This window comes from Monodelphis domestica, chromosome 1 (assembly GCF_027887165.1).
Source record: "Monodelphis domestica isolate mMonDom1 chromosome 1, mMonDom1.pri, whole genome shotgun sequence".
NCBI lineage: Eukaryota > Metazoa > Chordata > Mammalia > Didelphimorphia > Didelphidae > Monodelphis > Monodelphis domestica.
The window spans coordinates 732,667,620-732,686,831 of NC_077227.1; the positions used below are offsets into that span (position 1 = coordinate 732,667,620).

Consider the following 19,212-nt stretch of genomic DNA (forward strand, 5'->3'; position numbering starts at 1 on the left):
TGCCTCTATCCCTCCCTCCCCTCCCCACCTTTCTTCCTCCCCTCTCCCAGCTATCTGTTTGTTAGTGTGTTAAGACTGAAGGGATTATAATATCCAATAGTTTCCTATGTCAACTAATTATCCTTGCTAACTAGATACTGATCTTAGTTGTTTCTCCCTACTGAAGAGATCCAAGTACCATTAATGTCTTCCCTCCAAATTCCTGCACCCTGGGGTAAACTACAAATTATGGCTTTGCTCATTAAATTTCTAAGTAATTATATTATAAAAGGCCTGTAAGTTTCAGGTTTTTTTGTAGACATGAAATCCAATGCCCCTTGGTGCCCAGTTAAAATGAAATATATCATAATGAATTAAATAAATTGTCTAGGGAGCTGATGGGATGACTTATTATTGAGAATCCCCTCAAGATCTGGTCAGAATGAAAACAGTAAAGTCCTTTACTAATCATACTCAAGGAATAGGTAATAAGGCTAATGTGTCATGATCTTTTTTTTTCTTTTAGTTACTGTTGGACAATAACAGGAAAGAAAGAATGGGAAAAGGGCCTAGACAAGTGTCACCCTCAAGTCATGGTATGAACAAAGGTCATTCTGGGGAGAAATGCTCATCTGTCTCTTTTACATTTTCTCTTCTGTTGGAAAATCAGACGTATGATAATTTTCTTTTACATAACAACTACTCACATTACTCATATTATACCAAATTTACCTCCTAGTAAAAAGTCACATGATGAGGGTTGGGGTTAATTTTTTTCCTTTTTTTTTTTAAATAAAGACTTTCCCCCAAACATTAATTCACTCTGGGCATTAAGATATACTTCAATGCAAACTTTTAAGAGTAGGAAATCTTTCTTCAGTTTGAAAAGAACTCTTCATATTGGCCAGCATTTTCAACTCATAGACCATGAATTATTCTTTGAGGGGCTACTCACTGATAAAGATGGATTCAAAAAAAATACCATTTTAAAGTACAAATTCCATTTTTATAATATTCCCCACCCATCCCTTTTTCTTGCTCTATGAGTATAAATAAATAATGCTCCTCAGAGGACAAATGTCTCCAACTAATTAGACCAGGGGTTGGCAATTTCCTCAAGAAATCACACTTAATGGTATAATTTCAAAAGGAGGCAAATGTCCTGATCACACAAGAAATACATTTCTAAGAAAAAGCCAACCTAAGGACTAAACACTCTCTGAGAGATGGCAGAAATGGTCATCACCCATTATCAATCTGAAATTTTCATTTACACCTCCTTCCTCACACAAAAGTAGATGATCCCTTAGGCATCAGCACTGTTCTTCAGGTACAGAGAATAATCTCAAAGGCTGCCGAGGAAATAGGCTTTAAGTTTTCGTCTTTAGGATTCCAGACTATCAGGGCTGCATGAGAAGTAGTCACATTCATCTAACATGAAAACGTTCTAAGGGAAAGATTAAATTAAGTGACAAATTTTAGAGAGAATATAGAAAGGAGTGTCCCTTGCCCCTACTTTCAATCCACAATAAGCCTCACTCTCTATAGTAGATTAAGGATACAAATGGAAAAGTATCTTGTGCAAAGATGGAAGGTCCACTCACTACTCTCAAATCTGGATATCCCATGTAATGTGGGAAAATTTATCGTAAATATACTTTCCTTTCAACACATTTTAAAATGGATATAAATAGAATGTGAATAGTCCATGGAATGTGAGGAAACCATATCTAAATTTAGTTTCACTTTTAATCTTAAAACTTCTTCTGTGAATTGAGATGTGATCCTGTTTTATTTTTTCATGCCTATTCTATTGATTCTCTTCATCATAATTCTCCAGTAATGGAGGAAGCCCGGAAGTAGAGCTGTCCAACATACTTCTTTCTTCAGAATACCACCCCAGGCCAGCTGTTCCATTTCTCAGGCCCTGTTTCTAGATTACTTCCTTACAAAAACTTTAAGTTGCATATTGATTCAGTGATTTGTATACTAAAGACATATATCATATATAAAGAAACATATAAAACATAGGCAATAAAGTCTATTATCCTTATATGACTTATGAATAACCATTATTTTAAACCATAATTGTTCAGTCCTGTTCACAGATCACCACCATTCAGGCCATGTGTACTTAATGGATGAGACAAATGGAATGCACTACAACACAAAATAAAAGAATTGTCCGTTACTTCCCTTTGTAAAGAATGTAAAGAATGACCATGGATGATTATGGATTAGTGAGTATCCTCTTCAATACTAAGGCAATTGATATTAATGCTTATGTAGGCATTTTCTTAATTTGGTGACCAAAATGTTGGCTAGGATTCTCATTCAGGAACATTAATGCTTAGAACATAAAATCAAAATACTATTGGATACCTTTATTTCTTTATTTTTAAGCCTTACCATAAAAGGAATTGACCTGCATCAATATTGTTACAATTGTACAATTTGTTGATCATTTCTCTAAATTTAACACCAAGAGATTCCCATTACTGTTAAACTAATTATGACATTAGTGTGACTGCTCTATATTGTACTTAGAAAGGCTGTAGAAATATGAAACAGAATCCATATTTTTTGCCACTTATTTAAATCATCAAAAATGTTTCTTTGTTTTTTTTTTCTTTCTAAAGTAAGGACCAATGCAATTCCTTCTCATCTCATATGGCTTTGAACATTAAAATGATGTTCACAAGATGAGGGAATTAAAAAGTTCCAATCTCTACAAAGTCCTAAGGGCCTTAGTACATTAAGTCAAAACTTTCATTCCACTACATCCTGTAGATTTCAATCTGAAAACAACATTCCCCCAAATCAGCTCCAATTTTACTACAAAACTCAGAGGAAAAGGGCCGAAACATTCTTCACCCCTCCTTCTTCCCATTTCCTAAACACACACACACACACACACACACACACATACACACAATTTACATTGAAAGTATTTTACCTCAAGGCAAATAAACAAATGAAAGTTCCAGTTTCATCATTGGCAATAATTATTCCCTTAAAGACAAGAAATGATACTCTTATCAGTGAATAAAAATCAAAGATTCTCTTTCCCAGAGAAGCAGACCAGCCATCATCATTGATATGTACACAGTTTAGAAATTAAGCCACTATTATCATAATTTGCCCTTTTGTGAGAAATCTATGAAATCAGAAACAGGAATGGAAAATTCCTGAGCTTGAGACACATAAATCAGTGTCTCTAACTGATCACAAAGAACACTTGCAGGCCAAACTAAGAAAAATAATTCTCCCATCCAGCCAGGAACAAAATGTTTCTGATGAACAATCCATCAATTTGAATATTTTCATTCCATTCTTTGTACACTAAAATCAAAATAGGGCTTAAAGCATTCATGTCTTCTAAAAGTGCAATCTCTAAAGGAAATTCCTAGAGAGGCAGAGGGGAAACTATTTTACAGAAATCATATCCTATGACTTTCAAGACAAAACCACATTTGTTGACTGGGCAGATATACTAGTCTTTCATCTCTTTGCTTTACGCCCAGTCTTAATTCTCCCCATTGCATGTTTTTCCTCTCCCAGGGCCCTTTGGGAGTATAAAAAAGAATAGTGACAGTAGAACCTGACTGTGAAGTGCAGTTTCTCAGACTCTTAAGAGTGAGAGTTTGTGAGAGTAAAACTCAAAGCAAGCCTGGATCCTGTTCTCTAGCCATTCGCCTTGCTATTTCAGTTACCATCTCCTGCCCTATGAAGAGAGGGAAGCCTCATCTTCTCCACATCCACTTACTTTTTTGGGCCATTGAAACTCCCCAGAGTGAAGCCCATGTGAACCCTGGAAGATTTAGCTGTCTGAGGCAGAGCTACATCAGTCTGTACTGGCCACCACTATAACAGCAAGTCAGAGGGCACAACCACAATTCAATGCCTTTCGAAGCCATCTCAATATCCCTCTGTGCTCTAACACATTACCCTATAACCTTGTCATTTTCTCTGCAGATATATGAACATTGTGTTTAAATTACTGTATTTTACGGCTGTTGTGTGCAATATGACTCCTAGATTCAGCCAGTATGTATTTGAACATGTGGACTATCTCAGATATCATCAGATATCTCAGATGAAATTACATGAACTTAAAAGTGCTTCTTAGGTGAATTCCAGGTAGATGAAAACAACCAGAGCGATTATGAACTTCTAAGGATCACAAACACCCAAAACATACATTCCTGTTAATTATTAAATTAATCATTGATTACTTCAAGGATTACTGGACAAATTCTAACCATTCTAAACAATATTGACTGTAAGTCTATGTATACTGATGAACTAGGATACCCATATATTTAGAGCAACAACCTACAATGACTACTTCAAGACTCTAATTTTCCATGTTTTACTGTCCAGAGTCACAACAAGATCATTAAGTGAAATACAATAAAGTTGAATCCAACTTCAACTAATATTTTACTTTCCTAATCATTCAGAAACAATATATTGAACCCTTCAAAGCTCCTCCTTGGTTTCTAATGGTTTGTATTACCTGGGAACATCATTTTTGTGGTATGTCCTACATTTTTCTTTTATGTTTTCTTTCAAATCAAGTTTTAGCACCTTAAGAATTCCATAAAACCACCACCAAACAAAAAGATGCACAAAGAAAAGAAATATAAAAATAGATGACTTACATTATTCATGTATTCACTGAGCAGATCCTGGAGGGCCTGTCGGACTGCATTACATTCGGCTACAATTCTCTCCCGTCGGTCATCACGAGTACAAGAGGAATCCGCCATCAGTGCTGCCCCACTGATAATGCTCTCCAGCCGTTCTTCTAGAGATGGTCTGAATCGAGCCTCACTGAATGTCATGGGGTCTAAAATGATCTTGTTCTGGAAAAGGAAAATTAAAATAAGCAGATGGGAAAAAAGACCTTCTTCACAACAGATTCTAGGTAATAAAATAGGTGCTTCCATCTCATAGGAAAACTTTGTGGTGACTAAATTTGTAACTTTCAATGGTTTTTAGGAAACTAAAGGAGAGAGAAACAAGATTGTTGAGATCTTACGCTTTAAGTACATTTCTAAAGAATCAAACAGTATATACTAGTCTTGAAAATACATTATTGGCAAAATATCAACAGGTGGGTTTTCTTATGAGTAAGTAGTCCTAAAAACAAATTAAAACAAAAAAGTAGTTGATCTTTTTTAAAAAATGTATCTTATAACATTTAATAATTCAATAAATATTTTATAGAGTAAATGATGAACCAATAATTAAATTTAAATCAGAGTTGCAGATCAAAGTACTTCATCTTTCACTTTATTTTTTCATGAGTTTGGTATTATATGTATGATATATCTTATGACACAACATGGGGAATATGGAAATATGTATTGCATGAAAGCACTGGTATAATCTATATCAGACAGAATATTTATTGCCTCGGAGAAATGGGAGGAAAGAAGCAAGGAAAGAGAGAATCTGAATATCAATATGTCAAAAAACAATTGTCAAAAACAGTTTCTACATGTAGTTGAAAAAAATAAGGGGCAACTAACAAACTGATCTCATCATACTTAATCTCTTAAAGTTTAATTTACAACAATGGAATCTCGATTAAATGTGTCCCCAATAATAAACTATATACATTATTTTATGTGTGCCTTACATTTAGGCATACAGTTTTTGTTCTGCTGAGTCTGGCTATCTATATATTTCTGTTTAGCTTTCTATAGATTAGGATTGTAGCACATGGGCCATTTGTGTTTCTTCAAATTCATGGTAATAATCAAGGTCCTAAAACTATATGCTTTGAAAGGAAGACCATTTTCTTGAACTTTGACTTACTTTTAGTTTGAAAGGATAATGCCAAAAGTAATAAGAGAATGAATATATATATATATATATGTTTAAAACTCAGTCAATACATATCTTCAAATGACTAATCTAACATTTGAAGCAACAAGACCATTCTGTGTTCACTGGAAAATACGATAAAAAAAATTTTATCTCAAGTAAAAATGAGCAAAATCCAAATGAAATTCATATTTTTTTAGTCCATTGAAACTTAATGGTCTATTCCAGAATCCCTGCATGCTCAGTGCTTTGGTTATTTTGGATTTGCCTTTTATATTATCAGTGCAAAGGGGGTAAATACAATATTTTAAACCTTTACCTTTCATCTCAGAAGCAATAGTGTGCATTGTTTCCAAGGCAGAACAGTAAAGGTTAGACAATGGGAGTTAAGTAACTTGCTCAGGGTCATATGACTAGGAAGTGTCTGAGGCCAGATTGGAACCCAGGAACTCCTATCTCTGGACCTGGCTCTCAATCCACTGAGCCCCATAGCTGCCCCAGGTAACACAGTTCTGACTGGAAAAAAACAAACAATTTCTAACAAAGGCACTGCCATTCTACTAACTTTCTCAGTTTATAATCTCAACAGAAGTCTCAATTTCCAACTCTCCCTCATTCCACAAATCCAATCTGTGGTAAAAGCTTGTTTCCTCCTACATCACATCTCTAGCATCAGATCTCTTCTCTATACTCATAGAGCCACCATGATAGTTTAAGCTCTCAGAAACTTGAACCTAGTTTATCGAAATGGGTTCTTCTTAATTGGTGTCCCAATCATCCTTTAGTGAAGATGTGACTCCCACACACATTTAGCTACAGTCACATTCTGTTGTTTATCAGATTAAAAAAATTCAACTACTCTGTTTAGCTATTAAAGCTCTTTATAATCTGGTCTTAATCTCACTTTCCAGGTTAATTGGAAATGACTCCCTTTCCCCCACTCTATGATACAACCAAACTATCTTTCTCTCTGATTCCAACATGTAGCATTCCATTGCACATTTTCTTGCCTTTGGATTGTGTACTTTATTTCTGTAAGACATTTCTTTTTTACTTTTTTCTCATGGTGACTCTCTCTTTCACAGCCAAAATTCCATTTTCTTTTTTTCCAATTTGAATTAGTTTATTTAGTCAATTTAGAACATTATTCTGTGGTTACAATAATCATATTATTTCCCTCCCTCCCCTCCACCCATCCTTACCACAGCCAAGATGCAATTTCATTGGGTATTACTTGTGTCCTTGATCAGAACCTATTTCTATGTTGTTGTTTGCACTAGGATGTTCATTTAGGGTCTATATCCCCAACCATATCCCTTCGATCCATGTATTCAAGCAGTTATTTTTCTTTGGTGTTTTTACTCCCACAGTGCTTCCTCTGAATGTGGATCGTGGTTTTTCTCATAGATTCCTCCAAGTTGTTCAGGGTCACTGAATTGCCACTAATGGGGAAGTCCATTACATTCGATTGTACCACAGTGTATCGGTCTCTGTATATAATGTTCTCCTGGTTCTGCTCCTCTCACTCTGCATCACTTCCTGGAGGTCGTTCCAGTCTCCATGGAATTCCTCCACTTTATTATTCCTTTGAGCACAATAGTATTTCATCACCAACATATACCACAATTTGTTCAGCCATTCCCTAATTGAAGGGCATCCCCTCGTTTTCCAGTTTTTGGCCACCACAAAGAGCGCAGCTATGAATATTCTTGTACAAGACTTTTTCTTTATTATCTCTTTGGGGTACAGACCCAGCAGTGCTATGGCTGGATCAAAGGAAAGATAGTCTTTTAGCGCCCTTTGGGCATAGTTCCAAATTGCCCTCCAGAATGGTTGGATCAATTCACAATTCCACCAGCAATGCATTAATGTTCCCACTTTGCCACATTCCCTCCAGCAATCATTACTTTCCTTTGCTGTCATGTTAGCCAATCTGCTAGATGCATTTCTCTGATTACAAGAGATTTAGAACACTTTTTCATTGCTTATTAATAGTTTTCAAAATTCCATTTTCTGAAAGAAGTATCTCCTGATCTACACTAATTACTAGTGTCCTCCCTCCTAAACTATCTGATATATAATGAATTTGTATAGAATAATTATTCCCGTTTCTGACATATATCTCTATGTAAATATAGTAAGTATAATGTAACCCTCATTCAGGAAGGAATTTTTCCCCTATTCTTTGTATTTTAATTCTGAGGATCTCATCTACTGACTGCTACTTATTAGGCACTGAACAAGTATTTGTTTACTGACAGAAAATACATATATTGTTTCTGCCTTTGTATCCTATTATTTGAGAGCATTAGGAATTAAATAAGTGTACATTATATTCAATTGAATGTACCACAGATATCCCCCTAGTATTCTTTAAACAAAAAATTTCTTGTGTTATAGTTTTAACTCTTCCTGTTGATTTGAGCACTGGGCCTGGACTCAGGAAGCCCAGAGTTCAAATCTGGCCTCAGACACTTACTAACTATGTAACCCTGAGAAAGCTACTTAACATTTGTTTGCTTCAATTTCTTCATCAATGAAATAGGAATAGAAATAGCACCTGCCTTGGAGGGTTGTTGTGAAGAACAAGTGAGATAATAATTATAAAGTCCTTAACAATGTCTGGCTCATAGTAAGTACTATCTAAATATCAGCTATTATTATGTTATTTTTGAATTATCATAGCCCCTCATAATATTTCATTATTGTTCTCTTACGGCAAAGTGCTCTTACTTAAGCTCTATTTGGATATTTAACCATGGTGGAGAGATAAGTCTTGGTTCTAAAAGGCCATTAAATCTTGGCACTTCCTGAATCCTGGAAATGACTTCCTTTAAATGAAGAGAGGATATGTCTCGTTTGTAGAAAAGCCAAGATATCATTGTCACTGGATTGATAAGTATATGTCAGGGAATAAAGCAAAAAAAAGTTTGGAATGATAGAAGCAAACTAGAGAATGAAGGTCTTCAAATGCCAACAGAGCATTTTGCATTTGATCCTGGAGGTTATAGGGAGCCAAAGGAGTTACTGGGGAGTAGGTTACAGGATCAGACCCACCCTTTAAAAATATTGCTTTAGTGGCTGAATAGAGAATGGTTTTACTATGGAGAAATTTGATGCAAACAAGACCTATAATCCAGGTGTTTGCAATAACCCAAGGGTCTATAGAGCTGTTCCAGCATCAGAGTAAAGAAGGATATGTATTTGAGAGATGCTGCAAAGGAAACATTGACAGATTTTGGCAAAAGATTGGATGTGGAGGAGGAGGTTATAAAGAAAAATTAAGAATTATAACTAAATTGTAAATCTGAGAAATTGGGATGATGGTTTTGTACTCTAGAGTACTGGGGAAGTTAGAAGAGGGAACATTTGGGAGAAAATAATGAGCTTGATTTTGAACATGATGAGTTTAACTTGACTCCTGGAACCATCTAGTTTAAAATTTCTGATATCGGGAGAGATGTTAGAGCAGGCTAGGTAGGTTTGAGAATCATTGGCATAGAGATAGTAATTAAAACCATTGGAACTGATGAGCTCACCAAGTGAGATAGTACAGAGAGAAGCGATGAGGACCCAGGAAAGAACCCTGAGTTCTCAATGTCTCATTTACTACTTTAGTGACTGTAAGCAAGCCACTTGATTGGTTTGGATCTCAATGTTTTCATCCATAGAATGAAGAAACTGAATGAAATGGATTCTAAGTACTTTTCCAGCTTTGTGTCTATAATTCTATGCTCTAATTTTATGAGCTTCTGATACTATGTATAATTTGATTTATAATCTAATTAGACTTAACAAGTGCTTATTGATTGATTAATTATATGATCCTTTGAATACTTAACTTCATAGTCTAATTATCACTTTAAAAACTTGTTCATTTAATAATTATATGATTTTATGTCTATGCATTATCAGATTTATCGATCCAAATATGTGATTGCATGTGTTAAGGGAAAATATGGGTGGGTGTATTTGTGTCATTAAGTATAATATAAAATTGCAGTAGACCAGGCACGATGGTATATTCAAAGAAATAAAATATCCTTGCATACAAGTGTCATTCAAATTTGGAGTGGAAAGATGAGTTTAAATTGCCAACTGTATATCCAGTGTGAAAATTCCAAGATCAACTGAATTGAGATTCATGGGTATAGAGTTGATAAATCCATGGGAGCTGAAGAGCTCAACAAATTAGGTTGCATAGAGGAAGATAAGAAGAGGACCCAGGAGAGAACTCTGAACTTCTACTTCCTATTTTCTACAGTCAGGAATCAGAGAATGATATAGGAATATCTAAACATCACTGCCAAATGAATGAAGGTAAACATATTGTAGAAAATTAAGAGGAAAGAGAAATCAGTGTGGGCCAGGTTATGGTCAATGAAAACCAATGGTAAAAGAAGGATGTGATTTTGGACTGATGGATATGGATAGGAAGGAAAAGCAAAGAAGGATGGCATTTCTAAATAAAGGGGTTTTTCTCAAACTGCAATCTATGTTCCTTCACTCTTTCAGGGAACTTGTGAGGGTAAAACTATTTTCATCATAATCCTAAGACATAATTTGACAATTAAAATGCTCCTTTTTTCCCCTGCTACATATCTGTGTGAGCCTGGATTTTCTTTATAAACTTCAACCAAAACAGCTTATCGTAATAGATTGAATGCACAAGCAGATAGGAGGATCCAGCTGTTTTCTAATAAGCTAGGCATTAAAGAAATTTGCAAAAAAAATTATAGTCATGCCACTCTTCTTACTAATTTTTGTTATCTGAAAAATATAGCAATTTTCATAAAAACATGTCATGCTAGTATGCAATGCTAAATATTGTTATTTGAAATGAATTAATGGATATTTTAAAATTAATCGTTTTCACTTCTAACATTGCAAATATCAATAGATTTTACATATAAAATGATTTGGGGTTTTCAACCACAGTTGGAAAAAAGAAAAAAATATAAATGAAGGCAGAGAGGGAAAAGGGGAAATGCATGTTTGTTGAGGGATGAGAGAAAGATAATGAAAACTGACTATTTTGTAGGATATATTTGGGAGAAGTTGGAGATGAGGGATAGGTTTGCCACCCCCTAGACCCCCTTAGAGGATTGTTGCAACCCTGAATCTGAGAATCTTGCTATTATTTCTCCTTGAATATATGAAATTATAGAATAATATGGTTTTTAATAATTTTGAAGTAGTAAAATGGAAATCAGAGTAATAACATAATTTTTAGAATTTGAGTTAAGGTCACTATGTTTCAGTTTGGGTTTTTTAAGGGTGTTGAATGTCATTCAGTTCTATTTCTTTTTGCTATAAGATATCTAAATCTAGCTATATATTTTATGAGGATATATGCATGTATTTATACATTTAGATGCATATATATAATGATATACAGATACATGAACATTTATCTATTTAGAGGTAGATTTAGACATATTTGATAGAAATAGGGATAAAGAGAGACAGATATATAGACATCCATATATGTATATTCTAGGAAATTCCTATTGATTAATCATAGTAGGTCATCCTAAATTTAGGTCCTCTTTGAAAATATTCTCTCAAAGATGGATTGGTGGGTAACAATAATAGTTGACTTTTATGTATATCATTTTATATTGATGAAATAATCTAACAAATATTATTAACATATTTAATGGCTATAAATAGGTACATTTATTTCATTTAATTACTCTAGGAACTTTTATTTCCAATTTGCAGATGAGGAAACTGGGGATGAGAGTAGTACAGTGAAAATGCAGTGAGTTTGAGTCAAACAATCTAGGTAAAAATCTGCTCTGCAGTTTCTGTAATTGCTCTTGGCAAGTCCATGCAGCCCTCAGTTTTCTCATCTATAAAAGGAAAGAAGTAGACTGTCTGACCTTTCAGGTCCCTTAAAATTCTTAATTATGTTCATGGTCACATATTGGTGATTTTTAAAACTGGGACTCCAATCCAGGTTTCTCTTGAATCTGAGTACAATTCCTTTCACTATTTAGCACTTCCTCTATATTTCTTATGAAATTTGACAATGATGTACTGTGATCATTTGTTAATAAATGACAAAGAAATGGGAGAGAAAATAAAAGGATCATTATTAATCAGATTCTAATAATCTCATACAATTTTTGAAAATAGAAGACCAAAACAAATTTTCTGAGGAAAATTTAAATAAATCATCCTAAGCAAAGCTTATACCACAAGATGACTCAGTGGTCCCTAAATAAATAAGGAATGCAGTTATTGAAAAGAAAAAGAAAAAGCTCCCAAAAGATAAGTTTCAGATAAGACTCAAGAGTCCTGGAGAACTTATTAATAACTTTGTATTATACAAATCACAGTATTAACAAAAGAGCCAAGCATGAGTCAGCATCTAAGGACAAAACTAGTTTTGAGAGATTATCCACATGCAAAATATGATGCAAATTCAAATGTTTTACTTATCTAATTGATAAAAACCAAAAACCTACTTGACTGACTTACTAGCCACTCCCAGTTGCCCCTTCCGCCACCAACTGTTAGTCTTGTTTCCTTTCCACACTAGTTATTTTTTAAAATCAGCATATTTATAATACATTGTCATATGTTGCAAAGAAAGGTTTGGTTATAATAATTTAAGTGGGATTTATTCATTCAGACAAGTATTTATTTAGCACCTATTTTGTACCAGGGTGTTGGGGATATGAAGAAATAAACCAAAACTATCCCTCCTCCCGAAAGATTTACATAGTATTTGAGGGTAAAGAGAGATGAAGAGCTTGTACACCGAGTCAATATAAAATATATTTGAAGGAGACTTGAATAATAGATTTTAATGCAGCAGTAAAACTGAGTGGGGGCAAGGAGGAGACATAGAGCTATAGTTTCTGCATAATTACTGATGTTAACCCAGTGATATTTTTATCATATCTTTTCCAATTGGAAAATTTCATTAATTGGCTTGTAATTGCCTAAAAATAATATTCATATTTATGGTTATTCACAAAGAGAAGAATAAAAAGCTAAAATCAATGTGAATAAACATACTTCTGAATATACATGATAAAGAGATACAACTGATTTTTATATGTGTATATGAAAATATTTATTTTCCTACCTCTTCTCCTTCCTTTCTTCCTCCCTTTCTCCCCCTTCCTCCCTCCCTCCCTCATTTCCTCCTTCCCTCCTTCATTCTTCCTTCCTTCCTTCTTTCCTTCCTTCCTTCTTTCCTTCCTTCCTCCCTTCCTCCCTTCCTTCCTTCCTCCCTCCCTTCCTTGTAAGGTTACACTAGCTGTCAAAGAAGAACCTTTCAAAACCCAATCAGATGAAATGTTTTCTTTACTGATTTTCTAATGCTGATTTTGTCATAATTTTGGTATGGATAGGGAAATGGTTATCCAAAAGTTAAATAATCTAATTAAATGGCCCTTCTTTTAATAAAGACCCTACAAAGATGCCATAATTTCAAATAATATCTTATAATAAAAAAGATAACACCAAAAGTATAATGGAAATAGCTTGATTCTTTGAGAACTCAGAAGGAATGTAAGAATTTTGTATGGCAACAGTCATGTTTAAAGTTAAGTACATGGGAACACCAAATTTACTACAGATGATAAAATATTATTTCATTTGTAGCTCTACTCCAGACTGAAGTTACAGTTCACTCTAAAGCACTATGTTAAGTATAGTAAAAGGAAGACCAGAAAGTATCTTGAGTATAATAAATAGAAACATATTTGTAGAGTCAGCTTTGAAAAGCTTTCATATTTCACTCGGAAAGTACACATACTCATTGTGATAATGAAACTGAATAAAAATAACATTGCTCCTCCATCCTATTGGTAATATAAGTATTAATTATTTATAATAAAATAGGGACATATTTTAAACCTACAAAAGATACAAATTGGAAATCAAACAATAAATTAATAAAAGTGGAATATCCTTGTAGATCTGAGACTGTTGGCGTGAGAGAAACAAAGGAAATCTTATGTGAAAACTGTTCCTTGGAAAGATGGATGCATGAGGACAATTTCAATGACTTAAAAGGTCAGTGATTGTCAGTGAATGAGTATAAGGAGTTTAGATGTTATCACCAAGATTTACTGGAGAATAAAAAGAAAAAAGTAGAAGATAATATTGATCCAGGCCACATACCAGATACCACAGTGTAGATACAAGAGATTTTTATCTTTCCTTCTCCTAACTTCCTAAAACCTTCTGCTGGGATCTGAGCCCTTTATTCTCACCTCCATATCTAAGATGTTGCAAAGGCTGGTTCAGTTCACATTTGTAACATCTCCAATTACATTCCTTTCTCTCCTCTGACATTCCCATCATTCTTGTGAAGGCCCTCATCACCTCATACCCTTGATTATTGCAATGGAGTACTGGTGGGTCTGCATGCCTCAACTCCTTCCCCACTCCAATCCATTTCCCATTCAGTCACTAAAGTGATTTTTATTAAAATCCAGGTTCAATCATGTCAACACTACCTCTCCAGCCCTGACTCAATAAACTCCAGGGACTTCCTATTGTCTCCAGCAGCAAATACACAATGTTCTGTTTGGCATTCAAAGTCCTCCATAACCCAGCCCTCCTACATTCCCATCCTTCTTTACCATGTGCCTTACTCCTCAACACTACCCTTTGATCCAGGGACACAAGTCTCCTGACTCTCCACTGAACAAGAGACTCTCTCTCAACCCCAGGGGTTTTCTCTCCTATGCCTGGAATATTCTCCCTCCTCTGCTCTGACTACATGTTAACTGGATACCATTTAGTACCAACCAAAATCCCACCTTTTACTTACCTTTTTTATTTATACCTTCCCTTGCCCTTCTTAATTTCAGTGCTTTTCCTCTTAATTATCTCTCCTAAATCCCAAATGTATATTGTTTTGTACCCAGTTGGCTGATTCCTGTCTCTTCCATTAGGTTCTGATTTCCTTTAGGGGAGGGATTTATCCTTTTCCTCTTTTTGTATTCTCATCACTTAGTACTTTACCTGGCACACAACGAATGAATGGGTGAATGGCTCAATCTCACATCACCAAATGCTTATTAGGCATTTCCAAATGAAGTTTCTTTACACAACTCAAACTGAATCTACACTAAATAAATCTTGATATTTTCCTAATTCTACCATCAATTAAACTTCTCTAACTATGTTCAGGGTATCATCATTCTTTTAGTCCTCCATGTCTATAAACTCCGTGTCATCTTTTTTTTTTATGCTCTGTAGCAACTCTTGTATTAAAACTTGCATCTGACTCTACTGACATGAGTCAATGCTCACACTGGCATCACTTTATTTTACCAGTTATTACAATGACCTCCTAAAAGATCTCTTATTTATGAATCTTCCCCTAGTCTAATAAACCCACCACACATCTGCCAGATGATTTTCTATAGGACCAATTAGTCAATACACATTTATTAAACACTATTGTCAAGTACTTAGCTAAGGAGAGATATGATTATGTCATTCTTCGATGCTATATCCCCCTTTAGGATAGCTAGTTGGTACATTAAATAGAGTTCAGGCCTAGAGTCAGGAAGATTTTTATCTTCCTGAATTTAGACACATTACCTGTGTAGCCCTGGGAAAGTCACTTTTTCCTGTTTGCCTCAGTTTCCTCATCTGTAAAATGAGTTGGAGAAGGAAATGCCAAACTATGCCAGTTTTTTACAAAGAAAACTCCAAGTGAGATCACAAAGAGTTTGACACAACTGAACAAAAACATTTTCCCTTTTAGTGTCTAAGATAAAATATATACTATTTGGTTTCATTTTTAAACCTGTTTATATACTGACCTCATTATAGATAGATAGATAGATAGATAGATAGATAGATAGATAGATAGATAGATAGATGGTTGATAGATAGAAATACATATTTATGTAATATATGTAATATAATGGATATTTATAAAATGGATTTTAGATATAGATCAATCTATAGATATACAAATAGATTTATATCTATAGAAATATATAGATGTTAAGGCATAGATATAGAAATATAGGATATTTCTATTGACTAATATATCATCTATCTCTACGTCTACCTATATCAATCTCTTTATCTTTAAATAGGTATAGAGGTATATTACTTATATTCCTATTCTCTGAAATATAGTCAAAAAGGTCTTCTCTCTTACCTGTATATAAAAATATCCTATATCTTGATTCCATATTTGCACAGTATCTATTACTGATCCCTGGAATGTATTCCCTCCTGTCTTCCATTTCAAAGAATCTCTCTTCTCTTTCTAGGCATAGTTTGCACATGATCTCTGACTTGACAAATCTTTCTTGATTCTCCTCAGTTCTCTCCAACAATTCCTAACTCTCTAACAATTAACAGTGGTTTTCCTTATGTTGTATACATTGTATATATGGTTATATATATATATATACATATATATATTTCATATTTCTGCCAAAAGACTGGAATCTCCTTGAGGGCAAGGACTACATTTTTCAATCTGAGTCCTCAGGATTATACTGTGACTTAGTACTCAATAATGATTGCTTATTTATTGATTACATCATCAAACTAAGAAATAAAGAACACTTGGGCCAGAAAGGGTATGCAGGGGGGCTGAAACAAAACAATCTTCAAAGACTGAACAAACAATTAAGGGAAGAAAACTCTAACAGCTTGAGAGGAAAGAGAAGGCAAAAATCACACAAAATCTAAGGGGCACTATGAAAGGAACTCTGGACTTCATGTCAGGAAGATATTAGTTCAAATATTAATTTATTCACTTACTAGATATGTGACCCTAATCAAGTCTCTTAACATTTGTCTCACGTACTCCATGTGGATAATAACATAAACAACCCATGTGTGCTGTTAGAATTAAATGAAATATCATTTCTAAACCATTTCCAAACCTGTAAAAATAGTATTTAAATGATAGCTGTTTTAAAAATGAAATCAAAAGAAAAAAAAACAATCAATTTTGTAAAATGTGATCATGCTTGAATACTGTGCATACTGACAACTCATTATCAGGGGCAGTTTAGAATTCTCCATTGACTTTCTCCCACTCTGTTTCTCACTTCCTCTAGAATTATTCTCTCCCTGTCATTAAACTAGTTTATTCAGGTAATGTGAAACTTCCCTAATATTAACTCAAGCTTAAAAAATGATAATGTAAATCTACTCGATAAAATCTATAATGCTTCCTCAAAACAAATAACAATGCCTGGTGATTACTTACTTATTGTGAGGTTGTGTAATGCTTCTCTACAGATAAGTAAGAGGTGTGTGTTTTTTGAAATCATACTGCACTTCTGTCTTGACATGTAAATTTACCAAGTCCCAACTATCTCTGTAATCTCAATCATTATCCAAATGGAACCACTGAAGGTTTAGAATCATGTAAATCTAAGACAGTGAAATTGAAAAGAGGTAGACTTAGTCTAGCCCATAAGGGCTAATTTACATGACTGTTATGGATGGAAATAGATATTATCCACATGCCTTAGACACTCTTCAACCTCAGCAATTTCAGCAGCATCAAAATTTCTTTTCATTTACAACAGGAGCATCAGTGAGACTGTGAACACAATACAAAAAGACTGCGTAGAATGCTTCTGTTGCCTAGAAACACAGGCACAAGTGCAGAGCTGGGAGGGCCCTGATGGATTATCTAGGTACATAGGAAAGGGCCCAGGTTTGGAGATAAGGAACCAAGTTCTAAATTCCAGCTTTGTCCCTTTCTCCCTGTAGTACCTTGGACAAGGCACTCCATTTTTTTTTAATCTGATGCATTTCTCTGCAAAATGAGAGAAGGTAAAATATATGACCTTTTTATGACATTCTATATGGATATATAGCCAAAAGCAATAAAAGTTACACTTGCCTAAATCAATAATTTTAGAGAGGAGGAAACGGATCCATTCCTTAGCCATACAAGTAGAAAACATCAGAAGTAGGAGTTGAACATACATACTCCAAAGCCAATGTATATTGTCTGCTCTGTAGTGCTGCTTCTAATTGAGCCTTCTCATTATAGAGGGGAGGAAATACAGAGATTTTGCCTCCATACAGTGATTAATAATGTTGATTATGATTAACAACCATTAGTACCATCGTTATACTTCAGTGAATGTGTGATTTCATGAATGCAGTGCTTTCTTAAGCAATGTAGATGCAATCTTCCCTTCCCATGTGACTTTGTGTCCTTCCCCATAATGTCTCTATCTGGAGAGTCCCTAGAATACTCTAATATGGTCAAGTTGTCTGTAGAAGACCATGGCATTACCTTGATGAAAATGGTGTATACTACCATTTATCCTTTTATTTTGCTGCTAGACCAATTCCTTTCCCTAAAAGTGATTATCTCTTTGATAAGGTATTTTATGTCACTTCAGGTGGGCAAATCTTTTGCAATATACAGTTGCTGGATATCATATTATATGAGGATCAGTTGAAGGAATTATGGATATTTGAAGACCGCAATTTGCCATAGTAGATTTAATGCTAGACTTGAAATCAGGAAACCTGAATGATTCCCACCACCCTGACTGTGGGCAAACCACTTGACCCCATTTGACTAGCCCTTGCCCTTCTATCTTAGAGGTGTTACTAAGACAGAAAGTAAGGATTTTTTTTTAAAATGTCCCACCACAGGCACTAGCTGTTGCGTCTAGGAAGAAGTCATCTAAATTCTATTAGCCTAAATTTCTTCTCCATGAAATTCATAAAGTAATATTTTCCTTACAGTATTGTTGTAAGAGTCAAATGAGAAAATGTATTTGAAGAACTCTGTAAACCTTACAGTGCTATGTAAATATTATTATTATTAATAGTTTGGGGAAAGAATTACAGGTACTAGATAGCTAATTTTGAACAGCTAATTCTCTTGGGAAAGAAAGATTTATTTAGGATTTTTTTGGATCAAAGTGGAAGAAAAAAGAGCCATGAATGGACAAGGAGAAAAAAGCAGATTTAGGCTTAGTTTAAGGACATTTCTTTAAAAAATTCTTAATAATTCAATCTGTTCTATGGTGAAATGATTCACCTTGGGAGGTCCACTTTACTGGAAATTTTCAAGGGAAGGATGTACATTACATCATATTAAGAGTATTAAAGAATGGCTGCCTGGTCCAAATTAAATAGGCCCTAAAGTAGATTTCATGTTAGGGATTCTATGATAATTGTGTAATCTGTTAACTCATGAAGTTCATACAGTGGGATCAATAAGCAGTTCTCAGAAAAATCTATTGAATGGACTCCTTCCATTACTTCTCATTCTTTCTTTTCTCCTCTACAATTCCAATAGAACTTTTCAGGTCTCTCTTGGAGCATAGCTCACTCTCTACTCATGGCTCCTGGAGTGAAAAAGGTCACTGAATTTTGAGATTGTTCTAGACATGCGAAGTTTGGTTGATGAGACTT

At 34.5% G+C, this 19,212-nt stretch overlaps 1 protein-coding gene across 5 annotated transcripts in view; it reads right to left on the reverse strand.

Annotated features, from left to right (window-relative positions):
- Positions 1-19,212, reverse strand: part of CTNNA2 (catenin alpha 2) — a 1,548,366-nt gene that overhangs the window by 970,245 nt on the left and 558,909 nt on the right. For all 5 annotated transcript variants that reach the window (XM_056824737.1, XM_001364449.4, XM_007477790.3 and 2 more), the window contains exon 7: positions 4,644-4,847. In XM_056824737.1, coding sequence (XP_056680715.1) covers positions 4,644-4,847 — 204 coding nt within the window. The remainder of the gene's footprint in view (positions 1-4,643; positions 4,848-19,212) is intronic.